Source organism: Anarhichas minor, unplaced genomic scaffold, assembly GCF_050575085.1.
Source record: "Anarhichas minor isolate MPS153535 unplaced genomic scaffold, ASM5057508v1 ptg000003l, whole genome shotgun sequence".
Lineage (NCBI taxonomy): Eukaryota > Metazoa > Chordata > Actinopteri > Perciformes > Anarhichadidae > Anarhichas > Anarhichas minor.
Genome location: NW_027466449.1, coordinates 13,264,638 through 13,290,000, shown reverse-complemented (window position 1 = coordinate 13,290,000; position 25,363 = coordinate 13,264,638). Strand labels below are relative to the sequence as shown.

Here is a 25,363-nt window from a genome sequence, read left to right as displayed (position 1 = left end):
GGCTCAGCAGCAGCATCTATCCTCACAGGTTTAACTTTTTCCCCGAGAACCCGGCCTTCTCAGCCTGGGGCACCAGCGGTTCTCAGGGCCAGCAGACTCAGAGCTCGGCCTATGGGGGGAGTTACAGCTACCCCCCCAGCTCTCTGGGAGGCACCTTAGTCCCCGATGGTCAGACGGGGTTCCACAGTGACACCCTGAGTAAGGCACCGGGTATGAACAGCCTGGAGCAGGGCATGCTGGGCCTAAAGATAGGCGGGGACGTGACCGGCGGAGGCTCGAGTGTGAAGAACGCCGGCTCCCTCGGAGGTGGCAGTGTAGCTGCAGCCGTCGCAACGGGCAACGGCGGCACACCAATTGGAATGCCCCCCCCGAAGCCGACATCGTGGGCCGCTATCGCTAGTAAACCTGCCAAGCTGCAGCAACAAAAGGCCAAGAACAAACTTGGCCCACCCATAGCTGGAGGAGGTCTGCCTCCACCCCCCATTAAACACAACATGGACATTGATACATGGGATAATAAAGGGGCCATTAGTAAGATGACCCCTCCTTTGCCCCCACATCACCACCACCACCACCACCACCATCACCAACAGCCCCAGCTTCACTCCCATGCTCCCAGTCTCCTACCCCCCCTTCAACAGTCCCTACAGTCTGCCCAGTCCCTCGTGCAGCAGATGACCATGCAGGGTCCTCCACCTCCTCCGCAGTCTTACCAGAACCACAACTCCGCTCCGACACCTCAGACCCGCTGGATAGCGCCACGCAACCGCAACTTGTGCTATGGGGGCGGAAGCTTGGACAGCACCGGCTCCTCTAACGGCGGCGGTGTCGGTAACGGAGGGGGCGGGGGTGTGCCTCCAGAACCGGGATCAGAGTCCCACCCGGTGCTGGAGAAGCTGCGGGCGGCCCACAGCTACAACCCTAAGGAGTTCGACTGGAGCCTGAAGAACGGACGCGTGTTCATCATCAAAAGCTACTCCGAGGACGACATCCACCGCTCCATCAAGTACTCCATCTGGTGCAGCACGGAGCACGGCAACAAGCGTTTGGACTCGGCCTTCAGAGGTATGAACTCCAAAGGTCCCGTCTACTTGTTGTTCAGTGTCAACGGCAGCGGCCATTTCTGCGGCGTGGCCGAAATGCACTCGCCTGTGGACTACGGCACCAGCGCTGGCGTTTGGGCGCAGGACAAGTGGAAGGGCAAATTTGATGTGAACTGGTTGTTTGTTAAGGATGTGCCTAATAGCCAGCTGCGCCACATCCGCCTGGAGAACAATGATAACAAGCCAGTCACCAACTCGCGTGACACTCAAGAGGTTCCTCTGGAAAAGGCGAAGCAGGTGCTCAAGATCATCGCCCAGTACAAACACACCACCTCCCTCTTTGATGACTTTTCCCACTATGAGAAGAAGCAGGAGGAGGAGGAGGTGGTGAAAAAGGTACTCATTTCCTTTTCGACGTAACACATGACACTTTTAAATTAGGAGTAAAGATATTAAGGGACTGTATGAACAATATGCCCTCCCCAGTGATATTGATTTTCTTTGGACCCTCCCCCTGACCAAGATTACACTTCAAAATAATAGTATTGAACTAGTCCTTTTGGTTTTAGCACCATAGTATTTCGCCCGATCCAAATCCTAACAATAAATGTGATTTTTAAATCTGATGATGATGTCAAACACAGGATTAGTTGTCTCTGTCTGTCACAGTTAAACCACTTGAGTGGCGGGTGTATTCTGGGTGCTGTTTTAGCCTCTTGTTTGACTGTGGTGATGAAAATAAAGCCCTGAGACTGTTATGACACCTTAATGACTCGGTGCACACATTGAAGACATCTTGTTGCTTTAAGTTTTGGATTTATTTTCTTTATGCAATAAATGCTCGGAGGAAAGGCTGAAATACAATATAAATATATAAATAAGAGTTCACATACAGTCCCTTATTTGTAAACTGGTTTACATTTAGTTGCATCTGTATCAATTGGTCATCGATTTGACATTGGAAAGTTTGAGATGAAATATTAAAATTGATGATGTGTGTATTTTTAATAAGACTTTGCATGTTTTTTTTTTGTTTTTTTTAACAGAGCTATGAGCCTGCCCCAATACAGAGCCGATCCCGACTCGATCAGGTAAAGTCTGATATTGATATATATCACTGTATGACAAATGCAGAATCACACACATGAAGTCATCAAATTGATATTTAATGCAGTCGACTGTGTTCAAACAAAACTCTTCACATGTGCAAAACGGCTTCAGTATCCCATTTTCTTTATCTTCAATTCAAATTTGCACCAAATTATTAATTCACACAACATAATATTCAAATTATCACAATATAATTGCACTGAGTCGATTAATGGCAATACTATCTCATAGATCATAGAGTTGTTTAAGTGATGTGATAATAATTTATCTGTCCAATCATTTCTTGATTTCCTTTTTGTTTTATTTTTTATTCCCTATTTCAGGATCGCCAAAAGTAAACGGAAGACGACTGTCGACGGAATTTAGATTTTAAAAAAGGAACACAAGGACATAAAGAAATTGAAACTAATATTTTTTTCTATTTAATTTTGTTGACTTTGGCCCACGTCAGATTTTTGACCCACAATGCACCTGGCTCCCAGGCTTTAAGATGCGTGCAGGGAAGAAGCTATAGTTCCACCAGTTGAATCGATTCAACAATATGTATTTTCATGGTTTTTTTGTTCTCTATTTTTTAGCCTTACAAATCTCTATCGCTACCCCGGAACTTGCATTCTTAACTAAATATAAGTAACCAATATCTGCACGTCTGTTTTTGAAAATCTCTTGACAACATGCTGCTGATATTCAGTGACTGTTCACTTTGTGGTTTGTGTGTTGGAGAAATGTTAAGTGCTTGTATTGGTTAATCTTAACGAGTGAACATGACTTTATTGACAAATGTCTGCTATCTGTTTGTGGCCAGTTGTATTTTATATTATCAGATGAAAAGATTAACTTCTATACTGCCCCTTTTTTTCATGTGAGGGGTTACTTGGTCCGGAGTGCGTACACTGAAAGTCTCTGTATGCGTAGACATAATCGTGCAAGGTTGTGATGTTAAAAGGCCTAAATGTTAGGAAAATATTTCAATTAATCTATGAACTGGCTTACAGCTGACTCAATTTAAAATGAAGGTGGAGAATATTTGGGACGGCGTCTCTCCTAGAGCGGAGCCTTAACATTTCTTTTCAGCACTAAATGAAATTTTTCTTTTACCTCAAATTCTTTTCCGCTAGAGATTCAGGGAAAAGATGTCTACAGAGATCAAGCGCTCTTAAAGGTGGTCCCTCTCTTTCTTATTTAAAGGATGGAATTACAAATATACTGTATGAGTTCAGGTCTTATCTACACAAAATGTTCTTTCTTTCTTATCTCCCTGTTACACTGACTTTTATTTCGCCGCTGTTCAAACAGGACGTCTCTGTTCATGGAATTCTGGAGGAAATGTAGCATGTACTGCTTTTAAAACTCAGGCCAGGCCTGTTACTTTGTTTTTCTTTCTGTTTCTTGTTCTTTCTTAACAGAATTATAATCTTGGCATCATTTCCATTGCTATAACCTGTCCACATCATCCTCAGAAAATGTAAGCTTTAATGTAAACGGCATTTCTAACTGAGATCGCCTCGAAATGTTTAACTGTAGCATTATACTTAACTGATTTATTGTCAAGTGTATGAAAACCCAGAGACTAGCCTATATGGTATATGTTGTGTGACTTTCTTTCTTTTCTTTTTCTTTTTTACTTGCTTGCTGTATTGTGTGTATGCAAGAGTGAAAGAAAAGAGAGGGAGTATGATTGTGGAGCAATCAGAGTTATATTACTGGTATTGGATTATAGAAAATTTATGCAAAAAAAAAAAAGAAGTTTTAAAGTCACCCCTGAATTTAATATCCATTGTATCAGAGGTCACTATCACATACTTAGATTTGATCATCTCCATTATTAAAGATATACTTATCTGTTCTCTGTGGGGTTTTATTGTGACCAGGATTATACGTGCACGATTAAGTTAATGTTAATATTAGATTCCAAAATAACAAAATTCACTACAGTATACAACGGCCTAAATTTAAATATGAACAAACCGACAAAAGTGAAACCATTTGAAACGCATTTTTTATATAATTGCAGCACCTCTGATACAAGATCTCTTCTTTTGATTCCTTCACGAAATACTGCTTTAAATATGTTGTTTTGCTCTCAACATCACACTTGTTTGGCTTTAATAACCGGAAAGATTTTAATTGTGTCTCCCAGTTTGCTTTATTAAATTGTCATTTATCATGAAATATTGTGTGTAAATGGACTGACAGCCACCAACATGTGTTTTTGGACAGCAATGGAGCTCCATCAGGCTTTGGAGTACACACGCACACACACACGTTAGTCGGATCAACTCATTTTTGGATTTGATCTTTTCATGGGATTTGTCGACGATAAGACAAATATAGAATATGACAATGTTTATCCCTTGAATTCCCTTTGCTGCTGCTGCTGTTGACACACACAAACACTTAAAAATATATTTTAAAGGGATGTAAAAGTGATGATATTTAGGTTTGCAAGAAGAAAAAAATGTGAAAACACTGCAAGTGAAGTTCTGCATACAAAACCTTATATTTAAGTATCAAAAGTAAAAGTAGTCATTGTGCTGTAAAATGTTCACTGTCAGTGTTTGATGTTTTTGGATTAATATTACTGCTGCATTCATGTGCATGTTGCACTTTACTGCTAATTTAATTTTTAATACTGTTGTATAGTTCAATATACAATAAGATCATGTTTTTAGCATCGCTGTCCTGTGAAAAAGAGCACTCAGCATTGTGAAGATGCATTTTCCATCTGATACAGGTTTTCAAATAGTTAATTCATATATGAATGAGGATGATGTGCTCCTATTAGAAGATTATCCCACTAATAATAATTTTCTAATAGGAGCACATCATCCTTCAGTTTAAAATAAACATTCAAATTCTAAATCACCAAATTCTGACATAGTTTTCACTGGTCAGGAAATTTATGAAAAATTGTAATCTGAAAACGTACTAATTAACTCAAGCTGTCAGACAAATGAAGTGCGGTAAACAGTACAATAACTAACATTTTTTCATACATGATACAGGAATCTTAAAATTGTCAATGTATATCTTTTAAAAATATATATATACCGTAGATATATAAATTTTTCTTCTTTTGTCATTAGGTTTATTTGACTTTGCAGTCCAGGAGGTGGTGTTCAGTACAGCTGACTCTGGCCTGTAGTAATTAGTTATTGTGACAAAAGATATACTCGAGATCAAGCTTTAATATCCTTCCAAACACAAGTAAGTTTATACATTTTTAGAGCTGAAACAGGTATTCAGCAACAATAAAGGTAATCAGCTACAGTTTGATGTGACGTGTTAATTGTTTTTAAAGTAATTTATCAAGCATAACTCCAATAACTCAGCTTTTAAAATCACAGTAAACTGAATTGTTGGTCAGACAAAACAAGACATTTGAAGGCATCACTTGGGCTGCATTATATTTCATTATTGATTAATCTGCAGATAATTTGTTTAAATTTGTAGTAATCGGTTTTTTTCTTCTTGAAATGTCAAAAGATAAAGAAAAAAAAGCCCATAGGTGACGTCTTTAAATGGCTTATTTTGTCCAGTCCAAAATCTAAAAATATCAATTTTACTACAATATATGAGCAAATCCTTTCAATGTTTGTCATTATTATAAACCACAATCTGTCCACGTTTGGAGTCATTGATTTATTTGACAGCCTTATAGTCTTTACATTTCAAGTAGAAAATCTGCAAGAAAAACAATTGTAGTTTGGTTAAATGTTGGTCATGATCGGTCAGAAAACAGGCAGTCTTTGTTCCTCTGAGCACAGGCATCTCTCTCTCTCTCTCTCTCTCTCTCTCTCTCTCTCTCTCTCTCTCTCTCTCTCTCTCTTTCTCTGCAGATGTTTTAAATATCTTCGTCTTCATGAATGATGCAGGACGTGGAGAGTGTGATTCCTCTCTTGGCATTCACCGCGTGCCTTAATTGTATGGCTAATAAATCAAGGTCCGCCGTGAACACGAGGAGTGGCAATCCTGTCCCTTGTCCAGGAAAGTTGGATCTTTAAGAGCGTCACAGGATGAAACACACACACACACACACACACACACACACACACACACAAAGACTCGACAGGCCCGGGCGCCATAAACGCAATACAGTTTCTTAAAATGTCTTCAAATGTGATCAGTATTTAAATAGACACATTTAATACAGCTGCGTCAACCAGTACACTTCTTCTTCTTCTCGTCCTTGTTCACAATCACCCACTGAAGCTCCTCCACACATTAACGCCATAATTAACTGTTCAATTCCTCCAGTATGTTGCAGCAGCATGATTTCATTCCGCAACACATGCATCTGATGTTTCAGGTCTCCGGCTGTCTGTCCTCAGAGGAAACGTCCCCGTGTAATACGATTGAAAGAGATGGAGATGGAGGTGATCAGGCCAAACAATGCCGTCCTTCGGTGGAGGCGGGCGGACTGGCCCGCTGATGATGTCCGGCAGGCTTGGAGGGATAAAGACGCGCTTCAGTCCGATCACACCTTCAGGTTAAAACACCGAACATGCTATTCCTCTTTTTTTATAGCCTATTAGACATTTCTTTACATCGAGCCTCCCCGTCCTGGTTTGCGTGCCCTGCTCCTCATAGGCTGAAGCAATAACGTCATGACGTAGCCTGTCTTCGCTATCAAACGGATACCACCACCCCCCCATTAAACCGCCTGTCTGACCGGGTTAATGTATTTGGATCTGTAATTGTTCCATCACTGCAGACGGACAAAGCACCGCCGGATGTGAGATGCGCTGACCAGGGTGCTGAAACCGGACCTGCAGTGACTTGATGGAAACTCCAACATGACTATTTTTTTCCACCAGCCTCCACCTGTCCGTTTGATTTCTGTTTTTGTTTCTTTTCTATGGCAGAACTATTGTAATATAGTAAAGAGGGAACTCAAAGCGTGTTTACAGGTTTTAGGGAGAATGGGAGGATGGGGTTGGTGTATTCATTAGATCTCGTTCCCCAGAGGGCGCTGTTAAAAAAACATGTTGCTAATGAAATTTTCAGAATTGGGGTCAGAGGTCACCTAGAGGTTCATTCCAGGAGTAAGACACTTGACATTGAGGTGAGAGGATTTTTAGTGTTTTTCATGTCAAAATGTCCAGCTCTTCTTTGTTTCTCCTCTAGGCGTTAGACAATGAGTTTAAAGTATGTCGGGAGAGCTATAGATACATCTTTTTCTTAGATAGGCTGCAACCAGGTGACAACGTCCAGGTCTGAAAAGTGGCACCAATGCAGAAGTGACTTCAACTTGTATTCTTTGCAATAGCCAGCAGGGGGCGACTCCTCTGGTTTTGTTTGATTGTATAGAAGTCTGTGAGAAAATGACTCTCACTTGATTTATTACCTCAGTAAACATTGTAAACATGAGTTTATGGTCTCATTCGCAAGTTTCAAGTTTTCTTCAACACAGCATGATGTTCATATCTTAAATCATGCTGTGTATTATGTATTATATAGTGAGTGACTGACCTTAGAGTACATGAGTACCACCAACCACAACCAAACCCATAGAGATGTTTGTCACAAGACCTGTTTGACAGCCCACACCCTTTGAACAGAATAAGCTTAAGAGGAGTTAGGTCTCTCCATTCCAGAAATAGAGTTGCGTTGTGGGTAATGTAGGCATCAGCTTTTGACCAAGACTAGGAATGCATGGAATAAAAAAGTTGTGTTTTTCTGGTTCTGCATTGACTTTGATACTGTCCATTGTGAGTCTGACAATGTTATAAGAATGCAAGTATACTTTCCTAAAAACATTGCCAATTTACACATTTTTTATTGAATAAATAAATGTTTGGGGGTAATGTGTAGGTAGACTATTTAATGTAGCCTAGTTGTTATATCAAATCCATCATAACAAGGGGATTCCTGTAATTCGAATTTCAATTTTTACATATTAAAGAAGAGTCTATGGCCAAATCATCTTTTCTTTTTTCATCTGAATGTTGAAGTATTGTCAGCAATGTTCTGTAAGCAAACAAGCAAGTATGAGATCACATTTATAATGTTACGTAATGTCCTTTCATGGAAACGTAATGTCTTAGGGATAATGATGAATGATATTTGTGTTTTATTTTTACAAATTAACAAAACTGACTAGAACAAAACAGGGGTGAGGAAAGATACGAGGAAAGATACCACTAGGGGGCGTTTTGTCCCAGATGTGATTTTTTTCACATTTTTTTAATTATCAGAAAGAACTTCTCCTCAAAGGATTTTTTTAAACACCGCATCTATTCACTGTCACCTTGACCTTTAATAAATACACAAAAAGATTAAATAAAATTCAAACGCTACAGATAAGACATAAAAAACAGACATGTTACAAAAGTCCAAATGACATTCTCTTCTTAAGACATAATAAGTATCTATTACAGAAGTTGAGTCACATACAGGCCCCTTCACCTTTTACCACATGTTGGTATGTTGCAGCTTTCTACACTCAATACCCCATAATGACGAAGCAGAAACAGGATTATAGAGATGTTTGCAAATGTATCTAAAGAGAAAAAAATGAAATATCACATTGGCATAAGTATTCTGACTCTTTACAATGACGCTTGAAATTTTATTTAGGTGTCTCCCATTTCTCTTGATCATCTTTGAGATGTCTCTACACCTTGATTTGAGTCCACCTGTGGTAAATTGAACTGATTGGAAATGATCAGGAAAGACACGAACACGATGGACTCCAAGACTTTGAGAAACAAGATTCTCTGGTCTGATTGATGGCTTGAAAGGGTCTGCAGAGAAGAATGGCAGAAAACCCCAAAATGTAGGTGTGCAAAGCTTGTGTCAAACCCAAGAAGACCCCAAATGCAAAAGTATTGACACAAGGGTCTGCAAAATGTTCTAAACCTGTTTTCACTTCGTCATTATGAGGTATTGAGTATAAATTGATGAAGGAAAAAAATGTATTCTAAAATGTTAGCAAAAGGCTGCAACAAAACAAGGTGAAAGAAAGTGTACAGGTCTGAATACTTGGAGGAATACTGTATGTTTATTCATAAACATATTGAATAAACATACTGTATGTTTATTCATAATAATAATTAATTCACTTAATATAAGCTCCCTTTCAGAAAAACAAATGTTTTAAAAAGACATTTTCTGTCTGTCTTTAAAACACAGATTCTGAAACAATGTCTATGACGTTAAACAAAATCTTCTCATGTTTTCTCGATCTGTTCAAAACAGAGGCAAGACAGATGGACATTTACAACTTACAGCCCTTCACATTTCTATCTATAACAAAAGAAGAAAAACTGTACAATAGCATGGAACTGGAACTGCTTTCTAAAAGAGTGTTCAGTTGTATAAATATCTATAACAACATCATTATAAAGAGCTGTTTTTAAATATTTTCAGTGAGGTCAAGTCCTCAGGACAAAAAAAGTCTTTGTTGTCACCTCGCTCATTAATTGCACTAATTCTAGTAGATTTGGACATTGACCAGTTCATAACGTCCAACTTAAACAAAAAGAAATACAGCAGCCAGGAAATTAGAAAAGATTTGACAATAAAAACTTCGACAATATTCAAGTTACTTCATTTTCAAACGGAGAAGTTTGTGGTGTTTTCACGTACTTTTATGATCGGTAAACATGTGATTCCATTGTCAAAACAATGACAAAGAAAACACAACTTTATACCAATCAAAACTAGTATTTCACTACATTATACTGTACTGTTGTTTATGTTTGTGCATTGTTCACAGCCAGTTTCAGCAAAGAGGGATTCAAAATCAACTCTTAATTTTGACAAACTGTTAGCGATTTAAATGTAATGTCCAGTCTCACAAATCAGATGCAGACTGGTATGTCTGGGTCAAATCAAAGTAACCTTTTTGTAATCATACAGGTCGACACGACGACCTTCTCCAAAGATGAGGAAAATCCCGAGGCCTGTGACGTTCACTAAAGTGAGGAGGGAGAACACCGTGGTCCACGACAACGTGACCTCAATCAGGTAACCTGAGACAAAGACCAACACCAGTCCTGTGCAACCACACCGAGGGGAAAAACGACAAGAGGTATATTTGAGATCAATGCCAGCAGTAACAATGGACATGTTGCAATTTTTTAATTCTGGATATAATAGTAAGAAGCCATTTCCTAAATACTACAAAAGAAGCCGTAATACATACCCATGAAAGCACCCAACATATTCATAAAGCCTGTTGCAGAAAAGGAAAATTGATCAACAAAAACAACAATTAGCAGTTTTATGAAGCTGGAATGTAGACGGCTGGAAACTCACCGTAGATGGCACCAGCACATGATGGGCAGAGATCTTGTACGTTCACACTCACACCACTGAAACGCATTGAAACTCATTACATTCACAGCAAAAAAAAGGATAACTCTATTTTACCAGTTTACACTGTGAAATATATGAAAAGTATGAGGTCTGGTGATATTCTATATTTGAAGTATTATCAGAAAATCCCATTAAAAGACCAAAACCAACAATAAATTGATCCTACTAACTAGTATTGTCTATGTACCCAAAGCCTGATGCATCGTATTTCCTCTGTGCCATTGAGTTGTTATAGAGCATTTCTATAACAACTTGTGTTGTTTGTAAAAGTTCCATTTTAAATAAGGGTATAGGGAGATTACAAGTATTGAGAAACAGACTAACACATTATTAGTTTTGGTCTTTGGTAACAGAAATATAGAACAACCCCAGCATCATCCTTTAAATATTTGCTTAGCTTAATTTCACCGACAAATCTTTCATAAGAATAAAATGATGTTGTAACAGTTAGAATACACAAATACAATATTTTTAATAATCTAATTTACCTGCTGCCGAAGGTGGACAGACCAATTGCAGTGGAAACGAAAATCACAGCAGAGGTAAATGGCACGGCTCCAGACAGAAGCATAATAAACACACTCGATACGCCCATGGCAAAGAACTGAGGAGGGTGAGAGGTGCAGGTGAGACATTTAAAAGGTAAAATTCGTAATCTAGAAGTAAAAGTGCAGGACTGCAACTTGCTATCACTCTCAATTTGATTTGAATGAGAGATTTTAAAAAAAGTCCGAGTGTCTGATGCACTTTGTTTTATCCATGAATATAGAAGTAAAGCTTTTCAGTTACACAGAATATATATGTGTAGCTTACATGATAGATGTAGCCCAAAATTTAACGGTGATTCAAAGTACTTGTACTTCTTTTGCCCTAGAGAAGCTTGTAATTACATGTTTGAAGCACACAGATAAATTCCATTATGAACACCTCAGCAGCCAGTCAGGACAAAACCTTTCACTGCACACAGACACAGTTTTTTGTCACTTGAAAACACAACTATGGTTCACTGAATTATTGTACAAGTTTTTCCACACTTACCTGCATTATCTTCCTCACCGATCCTACACTATATCCTACAGGGGGAAAAAAACGCATGGTGTAAACATTTTTTAATGAAGGGTACTGTAACTGACTTAAAAACACACACGGCAAAAAAAAAAAACCCACAGACCTTGGTCGATGAGAGCACCTGATATGTATCCTCCGGCAAGTGCTGATGGAATTGCAACAAGCCATGGAATTACATTATACACAGATTCCTGCAAGAATGGACAGGTTAGCATTTAAACGATGTAGTCAACGTGAGGCTGTCGTGAGGCTGGTGTGTGTGAAGGTGGAGCAATCTATTGTACAGTTTGGTGGGTTTATTGACTAAATAGCAACATATGTTAGAGAAATCAAATACCATGGCGTCTGGAAATGATTCTTTGAAGTACGTTGGCAACCACGACAATAACGTGTAGGAAGTGCTGGACGCGCACATGTGAGTAAACATCATGGCGCTGAGAAAGAAGATGACACAGACAGATGTAGAAATGGGGTTAGGCTGAAAACTCAAACAATCCTGTACTGGTAAAGAGTGAAGGATTAAAGGATGCAGGCTGTACCAGACAGGTGGCTTCTTAAAAAGACTCAGCAAGCGTGTTCTTGACAAACTCCATTGTGTGTCATTACTTGTTTCCATCTGCTTGGGGGCAACTTCTAAACCTGAACCACACATTGCACATTATATTTTACTGTCGTATGCCATGAGTAAATTACATTACACATAAATTACACTGTTTTTCATTTAGTAACAAATAATAGTAAGAGACTACAGTGACGCTAGCACCTCTGACTTTGCTACAGAACTGACTATGTTGACATGTTATTTAGCCATAAATTAAAATGTTGACCTGATGAAGCTAGATGGAAAATTAAGAGGTCACCAAAATGATTACAATTCCTCCTGAGGGAAACATGAATATGTGTACCAAATATCATAACAATAGGTTCAATAGTTTGAGACATTTCAGTCAAAACCACAAATGTCAACCTCATGGTAGCACTAGATGGACAGTCGGGGATCACTAACGTCAGTGGGATTCATTATCTGTGACCATAAATCTGTACAAAATATCATAGTGATCCATTCAGTAGTTGTAAAAATAGAGAGTTTAAGGCAGGGTTGGTAAAACATTTTTGATATTTTTGTTGAAATTCTCATTACATCTTGGAGGGCTCAGTTAGCCCTCTCCATACTCTGCCAAGGCATTCGCAAAGTGACAACTTATGGTCACTTGGTCATTCAGGGATACATGACCCGCTAGTGTAGTTACTGTACCTTTTATTGAACACAGCCAAAATATGAGTGCCCAGAGTCCGGAAAGGAAACCAATACTGTAGAACATGCTCTCCCAGCCGTACCGGTCCAGCATCAGGGACCCCAATCCACCTGCTAGCAATATTCTGAAAGAGCAGTAAAGAGTAACAAAATGGTCATCATAGATAGAGTGTGTGTGTGTGTGTGTGTGTGTGTGTGTGTGTGTGTGTGTGCCAAACATACCCAAGATTGCTACCACTGCTCATGGTGCTCATTAAAAAACCCCTCTCTTCTTCCACCACGCGCTGTGAGCAAAGGCTGGCCAAAGACGGGAAAAAAACACCTAAGAGACATTATAAGACACGCTCAGCTTTCTCAAATATATTCACTATAGTGTATATTTCCTGCAGAACTGAAACTCTTATTTAAAGGAGTTCGACAATTTGGGAGATATGCTTACTCACTTCAAGAGTTAAACAATGGATACCACTCTAATGTCTGTACAGTATGCTTTGTTTGAATACTTTGTTTCTTCTTGAGCACATTTAGACATAAAATAACTAGCTTTGTAAATTACCAAAATGTTCTTTTTTTTTTTTTTTATCTTGCCTTTTGTCAGTACCTCATGCAACATGAAAAACATAAAGCCAGCAGCCGGTTAGCTTAGCATGAAGACTGGAGACAAGGGGAAACGGCTAGTCTGACTTTGTAGAAAGCTAAAAATAAAAGAAGAAAAAAAAGTTATGTTTCCGCGTTTCCAGTCTTATGCTAAGCTAAGCTATCCGTCTGCTGGCTGTAGCTTCATATTTAGTGTACAGACATATGTTGAGATCTTCTCGTCTAATTCTGGGCAAGAAACTGAACACATTTCTCCCCCAAAATGTTTATGTGCTTCTTTATGTGCTTATTCCAATGCTGTAACTCTCACCTTGCAGTACTCCCATGAGGAATCTGGCCAGAGTCATGAGAGCAAAGGTGTGAGACCCTAAGTGGGCCAGAAGAGGAGTACCAGCTGTGATCAGAGCCCACATGACTGAAGAGATAAACAGGACACGCTCTCCTCCAACCCTAACATATCAACAGATATTATAGAATTAAAACAAAGGTTATTAGCTCATTGTTTGAAATCATGCAACACTGTTATACTAGCTGGTTTGCTTACTTGTCACTAGCATGTCCACCCAGGATCTGTGTGAAACAGTAACCCCAGAAGAATCCACCCAGAACCAGCCCGGAATCGATCTTACTCCAGTGGAAAGAGGTTGCCATTGACACTGCACAGATTGGCATGGCCATCCTGGAACAGTAGAGGAGGCATGAGCCTATGAACAGCATCAGGATCCATTTTCGAGCCAGCGGTCTGTAAGCATGAAGGGAAACAGGTTCCACTTAATGACGTGGATCACAATGCGTGTTTGGTAAAAGCAGTTGCCACAGTAACTGTGACTAAAGAACTTGTAGAGAGGAGACTAACAAGCTGTTTTAGTTTAGCATGCTAAGGTTTGCTAATTAGCACTAAACACAAAGTGCAGCTGAGGCTCTTGGGAATGTGCAGGTATTTGGTCATAAACTTGAGTATTGGAAAAAGGTACATTTTGACCTGATAAAAGGTCCGGTTAGCGCTAGATCGAAAGTTAAACCATAACTTATTCAAATTCATCCTCTGGGGACCATGAATATCTGTACCAAATCTCAGTGTTGAGACATTTCAATAGAAACCTAAAATGTCAACATGCTGATGGTGCCTGGGGAAAATTCAGGGGATCCTCAGAGTCAGTAGGATTTATCCTTTGGGGACAATGAATATATACACACAATTTCATGGCAATCCATCCAATAGATATTAGTCTATCTTTTGAGTCAGTCCACCACTTTGGTCCACCCCAAAATATCTCTTGACATTGGAATCCATAGAGCAATACACCACTAGCATGGCTAAGAAAATAAATCCTGTTCCAGATAAGCAAACAATGTCTTTGAAGTTCTCCTAAATGCCAGTACACCAAGTTCATATCAATACATCTGTTTCAGTCAGCAAACATTTACATTCTGATAATTTTAAGAAATCTTGTGTTACCTAACGATACGAGGGCAACCTCTTTACACAGAATTACAGTTGAAGCTTGACTTGTCTTTAGTCTGATCGAAATCTTGTAGTCTCTCTCACCTTGGCCACAGGTTTTGGTATTCTGTCCTCTCTCTGGTCAAACCATTAGCTGTGTTAACTTTAACAACCAGTGGAGATCCATTAAAGTCCTCCCTGCCGTCTCCTGATGTGTCAGCCATCCGGGCAACGCTGGTGTCTTTCCTGAAATATTTGCAACACTCCCGCACTGAGAGCTGCTCGTCAGCTTTACCTCATATCCTCAGGCAGACAGGACAAACTGGTAAAACTTGTTGGAACAAAACCCAGATAAAGAGAACTTGTGATTTGCCGGAAATAGTCACAGAGGTTAAACATTTGCATATTGCCGCCAAAGGGTAAATGAGTATTTGTTGTTTCATGCTTTTGGTTTCTATATCTGAAGCTGGTAAAGGTGGGTTTCATTTGAATTACTTCCTACACTGCTCTGGAGCTTAATCTATAATAATACATCGTAATGTATTAATAATCTGTATCTGCAATGCAACTAGTAACTAAAAGGTAAATGTAGTTGAGCAAAAAATCAGATTTATGAAGTAGAATAAAAATGGAAATACTCAGATAAAGTACAGCCAATAAATGCACTTCGTTACATTCAACCACTGCTCTAATACATACACTACGCATCAATGGATTTTCCCAACTCAGAAAATGGAAAAACAGCTCTTGTATGGTTCACAAAAGTTTTGTTTATTTTAATAATTGCAAATCTGATCTTAAAAATGTTGAATAATAAAAGGGATGTGGGCTCTCTGGGTCTCGGTATTTGTCAAATACAATAACTATAAAGACAATACAACCTTCAAAGAAATTAAGGACTGACAACTAGCAGCAAGTATGTGTGTGTGTATATATATATATATATATATATATATATATATATATAAAAAAGTTAATAAACCGAACAAAATAATCAAGCGCAAGAGCATTTCCCCATTGAAAAAAAAAAAAAATACATTTACGTACAGTAAAATTGAAAAATATTAACAGCTTTAAAAGTGGCAAAATTGTCAATTTTTGTTCAGATTCAAAATGTCAATGCATTTGATCATTAATTATTGAAAACCAAAACAAAAGGCAATGAGAAAAATAATCCGTTCCAGTGTGAATAGAGTTTAAATATGAGAGTTTTCATACTACAAAGTCGTTATTGGCACCGTCACTCATTAGCATCTCTTGATCGGAGCAGCCCTTTCTCTCAAGCAACATATAAATCCTCCCTCCATCGATGGGATGGGTAGAATATTATTCTAATCTCAACCCTCCAGCAACATAAAACCAAACACTTTTATTTGGAGCGGTGCAGACTGTCGGCTCAGAAAAGGCCAAGGGCGCTAAAACTCAATAAGGAAACCATCTCTGATTTCAACCCGTCAGTCGGGACGTTAGTACCCCTCTCAACACACGCATGACATTATCTCTTTGCAAGGCAGTTCATCCTATAGACATATTGTAAAAGAAATCATAAAATATTATATTAATGAAAACTATATTACATTAATTAGCATATCTTTCCATTTAAATTGAAAAATACTGACATTTTGTGTTTAAACTATCTAGACTCTTGCATTGTGTCATCAATCGTGTGAAGTTTAACCCCCCCCCCCCGCTCTAGGAAGCCTAGATTTTGGCTCCACACATGCCACCGTATTTAACGTGTTCATTTATACCATCATCTCTCTCTCTCTCTCTATCTGGCAAAATGTAGTCTTGGTGGAGGGAATAGTTACAATAAATAATACTACCGGCTTAGGCTTTAGAAAGACAAAATATAAAACAGCAATTTTAATTATGACGTCCCCAAGATCTAAAAATCCAGGAACAGTACTTATATAATTTCCGTCAATTTGCAAATACAGCAATTTACAGTTTGCACAAAGAGTTAAGTTTTATCTCTCATGAATGAAACATGAAAAAAAAAACAATGTAGCATTTGTTTGTACATATATGTTACCTGGTTGTCACACAGTCACTGACTGATCATAAATTAAGGGGACGTGGAAGGTGGTTGTTCTTGTCTCTTATGTTCACTTGGGGTCCTCGATGGTGCCCGAGCTAAGGTCAGTCATTTTGGGATATTTCACCTTCTTCTGGTCCAACTCATTCTGTGCCCACAGCAGTAACTTCAGGAGTTTAGCCAGTTTGGGCGTCGACTCCCTGTTTTCATAGTCTAGCACAGCTTGGTTCACCTCACTCCACACCTGTACATCAAGATAGTAGTTTCAGTCAAAATTAAATCAACACATTTCTTGCACGATTGCATTCACTATGTTCAATTCAGTAGCCTGGGTTCAATTACGGTGCTTTAACAATTAACAGAACTAATAAACATTATGCGCTTGCCCGTTTGGTAAATCAAACTCTGGTGAATTTTGGCATCAATTCAAAAGTTAAACTACTATGAAATCAATTTGTTGATTGTAAACTGTTAAAAACGCTAACTGTATAAGCAATGTATGCATTTACGTAACTCAATTGGTAAACATGGACACATGTAACCATTACAGCAGTAGGTTGTGTTCCTGTCACTTGGTGATGCTGGATGACAGTCCCCAAAACTGTCCAATCAACGAGTTTCCTCATGCTTACAGCTTTTGGTTTGTTAATAAAAAGAAATTAAAAAAAACTTAGTGTGAACACAAAGCGGAGCAGAACTAAAAGGCATCTGAGCTCAGACACAATCAGGACAAAGAGGCATTGTGTAGTGTAATACTCAGGGATAAAGACAATAACGTTTACTTTGTCTTCACTCCTTGGTCCGAAGCTGGATCGAATGAACCCAAACTTTACTTGTGAAAGCACCTTAAAGATAACAATTCAGTCTGATTATCCAGCTAAGACCTGCCCACCTTTTGCCGCTGCATCATGTTGAGCAGGTCCCCAAAGGGCGACTCTTCTGGGTTGTCGAAGGCCAGAAGGGCTAATGTTCTCTCCATCTCTGTCAGACACTCGCGGCTCTCCTCCCCCTGCTCCGCCAACTGTGTCTGGGCAAATTCCAGCGCTGACTCAGTCTCCCTTAGCCTGATTAACTCAATCAAATGTTGCTGCTGCAAGAGAGGAAACAAAAAAACGAGTACAAGCAGTGAATGTTGAAGTTCAAGCTTTATCGAGAATGTAATTATTTTCCTCTTTAACTAGGAAAGATTACATATGCATGACCTGGATAATTTGGTACCCAACTACTTTCAATTTACAGGAGGCACACCCTAAAATCAGAACTACTGGTGATCATTACAAAACTCTGTGCAAATGTACCTGCAGATGAAAATACAAGTATCGATTGGTGTCGAGCAGCTCCGGGTGTAGGCTGTTGATGAGTGCAATAGCTTCCTGTATCTGTCCCTTCAGGATCATCTCCCTAATCTTTATCCTTTCATCCAGAGAGTCCAGGTCCACACTCGGCTCGATCCCAGACTCCATCCGAAACTTCTCTGCAGCTTCTTTGAAACCCTCTTGAAACAGATAACAGGCAGATGCAAAGACATTAAGGAAAGCTATGCATGATGTCTTTTGGCTTGAGCTAATGGCACATTCAAATCACTGTAGTCGAGCTACATGCCTCACCTGTCACCAGGTAATTCATAATGAGCCGATTCATGTCCGCCCTCTGTATGTGAACATTGTTCAATTTGTCCATCCACTCTTCTTTTGTGATGTCTTCTGGCTTTTCAGCATAACTCATCATTGGGATCCTGGAAAAGGACGAAAATCCATTGAAAACACAGCGAAACGTGAGCAAGACTGACACAGCTTGGTCACAGTTTGTACCTACACGAACAGTTTCAACCGCGCAGAGACAGATATGAAGGTTTTACCGCAAACATAACACTGACATTAATGCTTGATTAATAACAAAACAACACACACTATGTGCGTGAGCTTAAAAACGGCGGTTGAGCGCTTTGCTAGCGTCACAGTAAAAACAATAATAATTTGGAGATTCTCCGAGGCTTCCAAAACAAACCCATTTCCTCTTGGGCAACAAGCCGTGGCTAGTTAGCAGACTGTGTGCGTTTACACAACTCACCGTGCAAACACGAGCTCCGGCGATTATCCTCTTCGTACAGCCGTTAGTAGACAACAATCACAACAGAAAGGCGCAGTGTCCTCTCAGGGCTTTTAAGAAGAAAAGTGTAAAATACAGCGTACACAGTCAAGGTTTTCAGCGGCTAGCTAACCGAGCTAATGTAATAAACCTCGCGATAGCAGCATCGGCCCCGCGAGCTCTGCGATTGGTGAAGGCGGTGACGTCACCGTTGCCGAGGAACAGTCAGTGCAGCGGATGGTCAAATCTAATCTATATAACGACATTTATGAGATATGAGAGAGAGATATTTAACTGTATTGTTATGTTATTCTGAAATGGGCCACTCTGCATATATTTTAATGCTAATACTTTTGTACTTTTACTTGAATAACATTTTGAATACAGAAGTTTTACTAATGTAAAATATCTGAGTAGTCCATCACACTGTATATATATATATATATATATATATATATATATATATATATATAGTAAACAGTTAAACAGTTAGAATACAAGTACAACGATGAGACATAATGGAGATATTTAAAATGGGACACCCATATGCGTTTGGGAACATGAGAATAGGGAATCAGATAGTATTTGAAATGTATGTTTACTAACGTGTCTCGATTTGAAGAGGTGCATGTATTATACAGTAACATTCACAACCTACAAAACTCCTAAGACTAACCAAAGACCCTAAAAACGAATTAACCTAACCCGAACTGTTAAACAAATGCAGATGCTTCCATACACAACGGGTTGACTGAAATGTTTAATGAAGATATAAATATTAATTTAATGCCATGGACCTCATAGTCAACATATCTCAATTTAGTTGAACATGTATGGGCAAAGCTGGATTAACCAACTGGGCAAATTGGGCTATGGCCCCAGAGCAAGCAACCACACCTGCCATCATACTGTCACTGCAAGCATTCCTCATCTGTCCTCATCTGTCCTGTTTTGGTCTGTTGGTCAGACTGCGTTTCCTCTGTAATGTAATGTGATTTTATGTTGATTTTATGTTTAACTGCCTGTGCTCATCATCTGCTTTAACACTGTTTGCACTGTACATGTCCTACTTTGCATGATGCATGTTGTCTGACTCTCCTTACATTTCTCCTGTTCTAATGTGTGTTTTATTGTTGCTTTAATGGCTAATTTAATCTAAGATTTGAAAAAAAATGAAATTCTGCTTTAAGATCTAATAATACTTAAGTGGTCTTAATGTCATGATTGAAATACTATTACAGTGTATGTGATTGTTTCAGCAAAATTCAGATTGACAGTGCGGGTATCTGCACGCCTTTGCGTCCAGCATCCTCATCCTGGTCGGTTGCGCATGCGCACGTCGGATCGCCATGGGTGTTTGAGGGGAGGGGGCGGAGCCAGCGTACTGCTGCAGCTGTCCATGATTGTGTCGTGGGAGCCAGAGAGGGTTTGGGTACGTGCGAGATGCAGCCATAGTCACGCTACACTGTCTCAAAAATTGTAACCTGCTGGGATCGTCAGTGTTGCAGCGCATCACAGCCGACTGAAAGGTGAGCCCGAAAGGTGCATTTCGATCCTTTATTTGTCCGCGAGACACTGCCCCTTGCCCTTGAAAATTACTGCTGACGATCCATCCCTGGCTTGCATCAAGCACAGGCCAGGAAGCAAACCAACATGGATGCTGCGCGCTATACTGTGGCGGTGTGCTGGTGATGATGCTTGCAGAGATTATGCTCCTAGCATCGTATTCTCAGTCTAATCCTTCTTATAGACAATTGAAATCGGGATGCGAAAAGGGAATTTGACACACACTTGGCAGAGCAGACAGCTTTGGGGCGTTACAAATGTTGAAATAAGCTGTGCAGGGCTTCAAATAGACCAGTGGCTGTTCATCTGTATCACGATGACACCCATTTGGAAGCAGCTATGTTCTCAGGAATGGCGTTATCCTATTTTATTTATTTATTTATTTATTTGCAGCTGCTTTCTGAATCGTATTGTATTGCAGCATTGTAGGCTTGATTGATGTCAGTTACTGATTTACTTGCAGCGGCAGTCAGTGGTCCTGCCAAGATGCCACAGTTACAGTATAGCCATGTAGAAATTGAACTGGACAATGTACAGTGTGATAGTGCTAATTGCACTGAAAAACTCGTAATTAGTACAGGGAAATATAATATATCCAGCATGTTGCCTTCATGGCTCTTAACCTTTTCCACCTATATTTCAAACAGTGCTGCGTATTTCCACACATAGCTTTTGCAGTAATGACAGCATTGGACCAGCTGTTGCCTGCAGACACACAGGCCTCACTGTAGTTTACGGTCTGATATTTTTTAACCTGATATAAACGGGTTATCTTAACAAAGCAGGCCTGGCTGTGACTTGCAGCCCAATCAATGTTTTCTGCTTGTGTGCCCAGCCTGTGGACGTGAGGCATCATGGCCGAGCATCAGAGGCAGCGCTCTCTGTCCACCGCCGGTGAGTCTCTCTACCTTGTGCTGGGAGTTGAGAAGGTGGCCACGTCGGATGATATTAAGAGATCTTACAGGTGAGGCATCTCCCTCTGCGACTTACCTCGCGTAATTACTACAGAATAGGTGCTGTGATTATATTTGTATTTTATTGTCTTTTCTTTTTTCTGCGCAGGAAACTGGCGTTGAAGTTCCACCCTGACAAGAATCCTGACAACCCAGAGGCAGTCGATAAGTTCAAGGAGATAAACAACGCTCACGCGATCCTGAATGACCCCACAAAGCGTAACATTTATGACAAATATGGTTCTCTGGGACTATATGTGGCTGAGCAGTTTGGAGAGGAGAATGTTAACACTTACTTTGTCCTTTCAAGCTGGTGGGCCAAGGTAAGACTTGAGTTATCACTATTTGCTCTGTGATTTATTTTAATTTTTCTATTTCTTGCTCACACATTGACTCTTCACTTCCTCGCATTGCTTCCCTTCAGGCTCTGTTTGTATTCTGCGGTCTGGCCACTGGCTGCTACTTCTGTTGCTGCCTATGTTGCTGCTGTAACTGCTGCTGTGGCAAATGTAAACCACGACCTCGGGAGGGCCAGGAGCAGGAATTTTATGTGTCCCCCGAGGACCTGGAGGCTCAGCTGCAATCTGATGAGAGAGGTGAGACTGAATCACCTGTGTTGCCGCTCCCCTTTTGAATTCGTCAACAGGAGGAGTGGAGGAGGCTGAAAAATGTTTCTGTTTGTCAAGCAGAGGCTGGTGGTGACCCTATAATGCTGCAACCATCAGCAACAGAGACAACCCAGTTAACAGCGGATGGGCACCACTCCTATCACACCGACACCGGCTTCAACTAAACCCCCGTTCCCGTCAAATCCTGGCCTGCGGTCCTGCCTGCTTCCCTGCTCCACCTCAGTGAGATGTAAGAAAGGGGCGATCCTTTATCACTCCAGAAAGAGTGCCGTGTGGAGGAGAGGGACTAGTAAGCATGGCCCATGAAAGGAACTAATGAAGTCACATTCCTTACACCCTCTCCCTGATTGGTCCACAACTTATTCCCCCCCCCGTACAAGACGAAAAGAGAAACAACCTAAGTTTCCTTTTGATCTCTTCTTTTGTATTTCTTGGCCTTTTAACCGCACAGGTCTGCCTACCCCACTTTCCCTCTCCCACACTTTGCATCATGGTGTAGCATGCACTGTTTATAAAACATGGTCTCCAGGTTTTCTTTAATCTTCTGCAGCATTTTTCCTTTGCAAGACTTTATAATGTAGGTGCATCGGTATGTGCAATATATTCAAATGAGTACGGTTCTCACGGAGGAGGCGGAGGGGTGACGTTTACGTGATATTTTATGCTGAAGGAAAGGAGAGCCATGGCTCAGGGAGGAGCTTAGAGAGATGTGTTTGTTTGCTAAGGTGATCGGTGTCATCATTAAACCCTCGAGAACAGAGTTGTCATATATTAGTGCAATTTCCACTTCTGATTCGCAATCAGTCCTGTTTAAGTTGAACATGCCACCTGCCATTGTCAGACCTGCAGTTCGTCTTTGGCTCTGTGTTTGTTTGTCTGTGGTGAGCTCCCCTGAGAGTTTTTAATAAGAGTCATGAGGTTGTTGAGGCACAGAGCTTTATTTGCTGACATTTGTTTCATAAATGCCTGCTGGTGTAACATTCTTGTTATTAATTAGTATTGGCTTTCCATTCCTCTGCCTCAGCTTTATTTCAGCTTGTCTTTGCAGGATGGAGACTACTTTCCTGTCTTTCCTGCAGCACTGAACAGGTCGTCATGACCGTTGTTGTCAAGGTAATTTTTATGTTGGTTCAAAATGTCTTGCATTGCACTATTGCATCGATTTATGGCCGTTTTCAGTCCAGGTGGATTAGTTGTAGTATGTTGATCTATTGTTCTCAACCAAACCTAACAAGAATATTTGTGTCATTTTATATTTGTTGCTTTTTTCGTCCCATCAGCAGTTACATCTGATAGATTTAAACAAATTGACATTGAATTTCAGAAATTAGAGGCTTCAGCTTTAAAGGAATCTTCTGTTTACGTATTGATCTTGCGCTATACGAAGCCAAGGAGCTCCATCCAGGTAATCCAGTCGGTCCTGATGAGAGCTGTCAATATAGGGAGAAATAACAGATCTCTATCAGCAGCTTGTTCAGAGGGTGACATGTTTTTAACTCTGAGCTGTCTTGAATATGTGAAGTAGTTAATGTGCTGTGGAAAAAAAAAAAAGCATGTTACACTCTTCATAGCTGGGAAATAAAGCTGACTACAGAACATCCACATGAGGGATATTTTAGGTGGTGAAGAATATGATTTTTAGTCCTCGTGTTTTGAACTGAAGTCTGATGACATATTGTCGTACGCTGTAATCGTTTATCATTGTTGACTTTTTTGAATCCATGTAGAGTAAGAAGCTCGTCAGGCATATCATCGGTGAGCTCTCTGCTACAGGCAGCTCCAAGTAAAATTACTCTAGATTTTTCATACTACTGAATTTGCATACGTTGTCACAAATTTTCAAATTGCCATGACCATCTTTGCCACATTGTCCATTTCATAAATGCTAATGTGTTTCAATGGTTTACATTAGGTGAGCTCCTGTTGCCCACCCTCTGCTATTAACGGTATGGATGTTGACCTCTGTGGCCCTTGTATGATGTTTCCTGTAACCCTTGATGAAACATAGATGTTCCTGTCATGGCTTTTTTCATAGAGATACTGAAAGATGCTACTGTAAATGTTCTAAGTTGAATGCACTGTGTGTTTGAAAAAAAACTATAATGGATCAATGATCAGGCAATGACTCCACAAAAAGACAACATAGTATCTATAGTGAAATGGTTATATGATGCATTTTTGGAATTGTATTTATTTCATAATTGATGATGGCTATAATTTTAACTGGTATGGTGTTGTAATGTAACCATTAAATTTAGCAAGGAATGGTTTAATGGTTAAGATCGTTTGTACATACACTTCGCCCATATAAAGTATAAACCTTAACGTTTATGTTGTAGCATGGTAACTGTGTCTGGAAGAAAACAAGTGGTGATTGATCTGATTTGCTGTCGTTGAATAAATGTTCCTGAACATGTTGACTTGTGACCCTCAGTTTTTTTTATAGTTTGGAATCTTACAATTACTATTTTTAGCACAAAAACACAACAGAATGGACTGACTACATTTCCTGGGACACGCAAGAACAGTGAACGGACTTGTCTGTATATAATGTACTGAACAAAAAGTGAGAATACTTATATATTTGATGTTGATATTAACGAATAACAATTCATATTTGATTTAACATGACACTTTTCTCAATTAAAATATTTTTGATGTATATCTTTATGCTGCATTAATTCTAATTTATAAATTATAATATACTTTGCCGAATGTAACTGATAGTGTATACAAGTAAACCAAATTTGGAGGTTGCACACACGATTAATATTAAATCTTCATCCTAAGTCAACATGCTCTAGATTTGCTGCTGTTTGTTTATCTTAGTGTAACATGATGTATAACCATATAAAACAAAAAGTAACTTTTGGTTCACTTGCTGCAATAGGGGACTTTGCGCTCACTGAAGTGTAGTGGCATTTCTTTGCCAATAGATGGAGGCAAGTCTTTTATTTTACCAATTAATTGTGGAATGCTTATTTTATATGACAATTTACACATACTATTTTATTTGACTCCTTTCAAATTGTAAACCATTTAAGTTTTTACTTCATTAAAGTTTTAGGTTCTTGTACTTGAGTATTTTAAATTTGATGCTACTTTACACTTCTACATCTCAAAGGCAAATAATGTAAATATTGTGCCACTACATTTATTTGACTGTCACTAAACAGATTAATAGTTTAGATGTATATCATCTTAGAAAATACAATATATTGTTATAGATATCCAACAGTATATAAAGTAC

At 39.5% G+C, this 25,363-nt stretch overlaps 4 protein-coding genes across 5 annotated transcripts in view; 2 read left to right on the top strand and 2 right to left on the bottom strand.

The window, feature by feature from the left end:
- Positions 1-5,778, top strand: part of ythdf1 (YTH N6-methyladenosine RNA binding protein F1) — a 7,530-nt gene extending 1,752 nt beyond the window's left edge. For both annotated transcript variants that reach the window (XM_076098891.1, XM_076098881.1), the window contains exons 4-6: positions 1-1,439; positions 2,090-2,134; positions 2,477-5,778. The exon at positions 1-1,439 is cut by the window's left edge and continues 196 nt beyond it. In XM_076098891.1, the coding sequence (XP_075955006.1) occupies positions 1-1,439; positions 2,090-2,134; positions 2,477-2,491 (1,499 nt within the window). In that variant the 3' untranslated portion in view covers positions 2,492-5,778. The remainder of the gene's footprint in view (positions 1,440-2,089; positions 2,135-2,476) is intronic.
- A 4,205-nt stretch (positions 5,779-9,983) lies between these two features.
- Positions 9,984-15,131, bottom strand: LOC142960703 (voltage-gated purine nucleotide uniporter SLC17A9-like). Its single transcript, XM_076102682.1, has 13 exons — positions 14,945-15,131; positions 13,940-14,137; positions 13,706-13,845; positions 13,021-13,120; positions 12,799-12,923; positions 12,083-12,182; positions 11,881-11,977; positions 11,647-11,734; positions 11,514-11,548; positions 10,964-11,079; positions 10,416-10,471; positions 10,303-10,332; positions 9,984-10,153 (listed from the first exon to the last, which is right to left on the bottom strand). Exons 1-13 carry the CDS (start codon positions 15,061-15,063, stop codon positions 9,984-9,986), a joined length of 1,374 nt encoding a protein of 457 aa, XP_075958797.1. The 5' UTR covers positions 15,064-15,131.
- A 455-nt stretch (positions 15,132-15,586) lies between these two features.
- On the bottom strand, positions 15,587-19,131 carry LOC142957225 (glucose-induced degradation protein 8-B homolog). Its single transcript, XM_076098868.1, has 5 exons — positions 18,948-19,131; positions 18,485-18,612; positions 18,176-18,372; positions 17,770-17,967; positions 15,587-17,121 (listed from the first exon to the last, which is right to left on the bottom strand). The coding sequence occupies exons 2-5, from the start codon at positions 18,603-18,605 to the stop codon at positions 16,948-16,950; spliced, it is 690 nt and encodes a 229-aa protein (XP_075954983.1). The 5' UTR covers positions 18,606-18,612; positions 18,948-19,131; the 3' UTR covers positions 15,587-16,947.
- A 1,261-nt stretch (positions 19,132-20,392) lies between these two features.
- Positions 20,393-24,529, top strand: dnajc5aa (DnaJ (Hsp40) homolog, subfamily C, member 5aa). The gene is made up of 5 exons (XM_076091961.1): positions 20,393-20,494; positions 21,367-21,495; positions 21,594-21,807; positions 21,909-22,080; positions 22,174-24,529. The coding sequence occupies exons 2-5, from the start codon at positions 21,386-21,388 to the stop codon at positions 22,275-22,277; spliced, it is 600 nt and encodes a 199-aa protein (XP_075948076.1). The 5' UTR covers positions 20,393-20,494; positions 21,367-21,385; the 3' UTR covers positions 22,278-24,529.
- Positions 24,530-25,363: the final 834 nt, after the last annotated feature.

Coding starts and splice junctions, on each gene's coding strand:
- LOC142960703 (XM_076102682.1), bottom strand. CDS start 15,063: ATGGCTGACACATCAGGAGACGGCAGGGAGGACTTTAATGGATCTCCA. Junction 14,138..14,944: donor TACCAAAACCTGTGGCCAAG/GTGAGAGAGACT, acceptor TCATGCTTACAG/ACCGCTGGCTCGAAAATGGA. Junction 11,080..11,513: donor CGGTGAGGAAGATAATGCAG/GTAAGTGTGGAA, acceptor CACCCTCCTCAG/TTCTTTGCCATGGGCGTATC.
- LOC142957225 (XM_076098868.1), bottom strand. CDS start 18,605: ATGATGAGTTATGCTGAAAAGCCAGAAGACATCACAAAAGAAGAGTGG. Junction 18,373..18,484: donor TATGAATTACCTGGTGACAG/GTGAGGCATGTA, acceptor ATCTGTTTCAAG/AGGGTTTCAAAGAAGCTGCA. Junction 17,122..17,769: donor ACATGATGCAGCGGCAAAAG/GTGGGCAGGTCT, acceptor CTTGATGTACAG/GTGTGGAGTGAGGTGAACCA.
- dnajc5aa (XM_076091961.1), top strand. CDS start 21,386: ATGGCCGAGCATCAGAGGCAGCGCTCTCTGTCCACCGCCGGTGAGTCT. Junction 21,496..21,593: donor GATATTAAGAGATCTTACAG/GTGAGGCATCTC, acceptor TTTTCTGCGCAG/GAAACTGGCGTTGAAGTTCC. Junction 22,081..22,173: donor GCTGCAATCTGATGAGAGAG/GTGAGACTGAAT, acceptor TTTGTCAAGCAG/AGGCTGGTGGTGACCCTATA.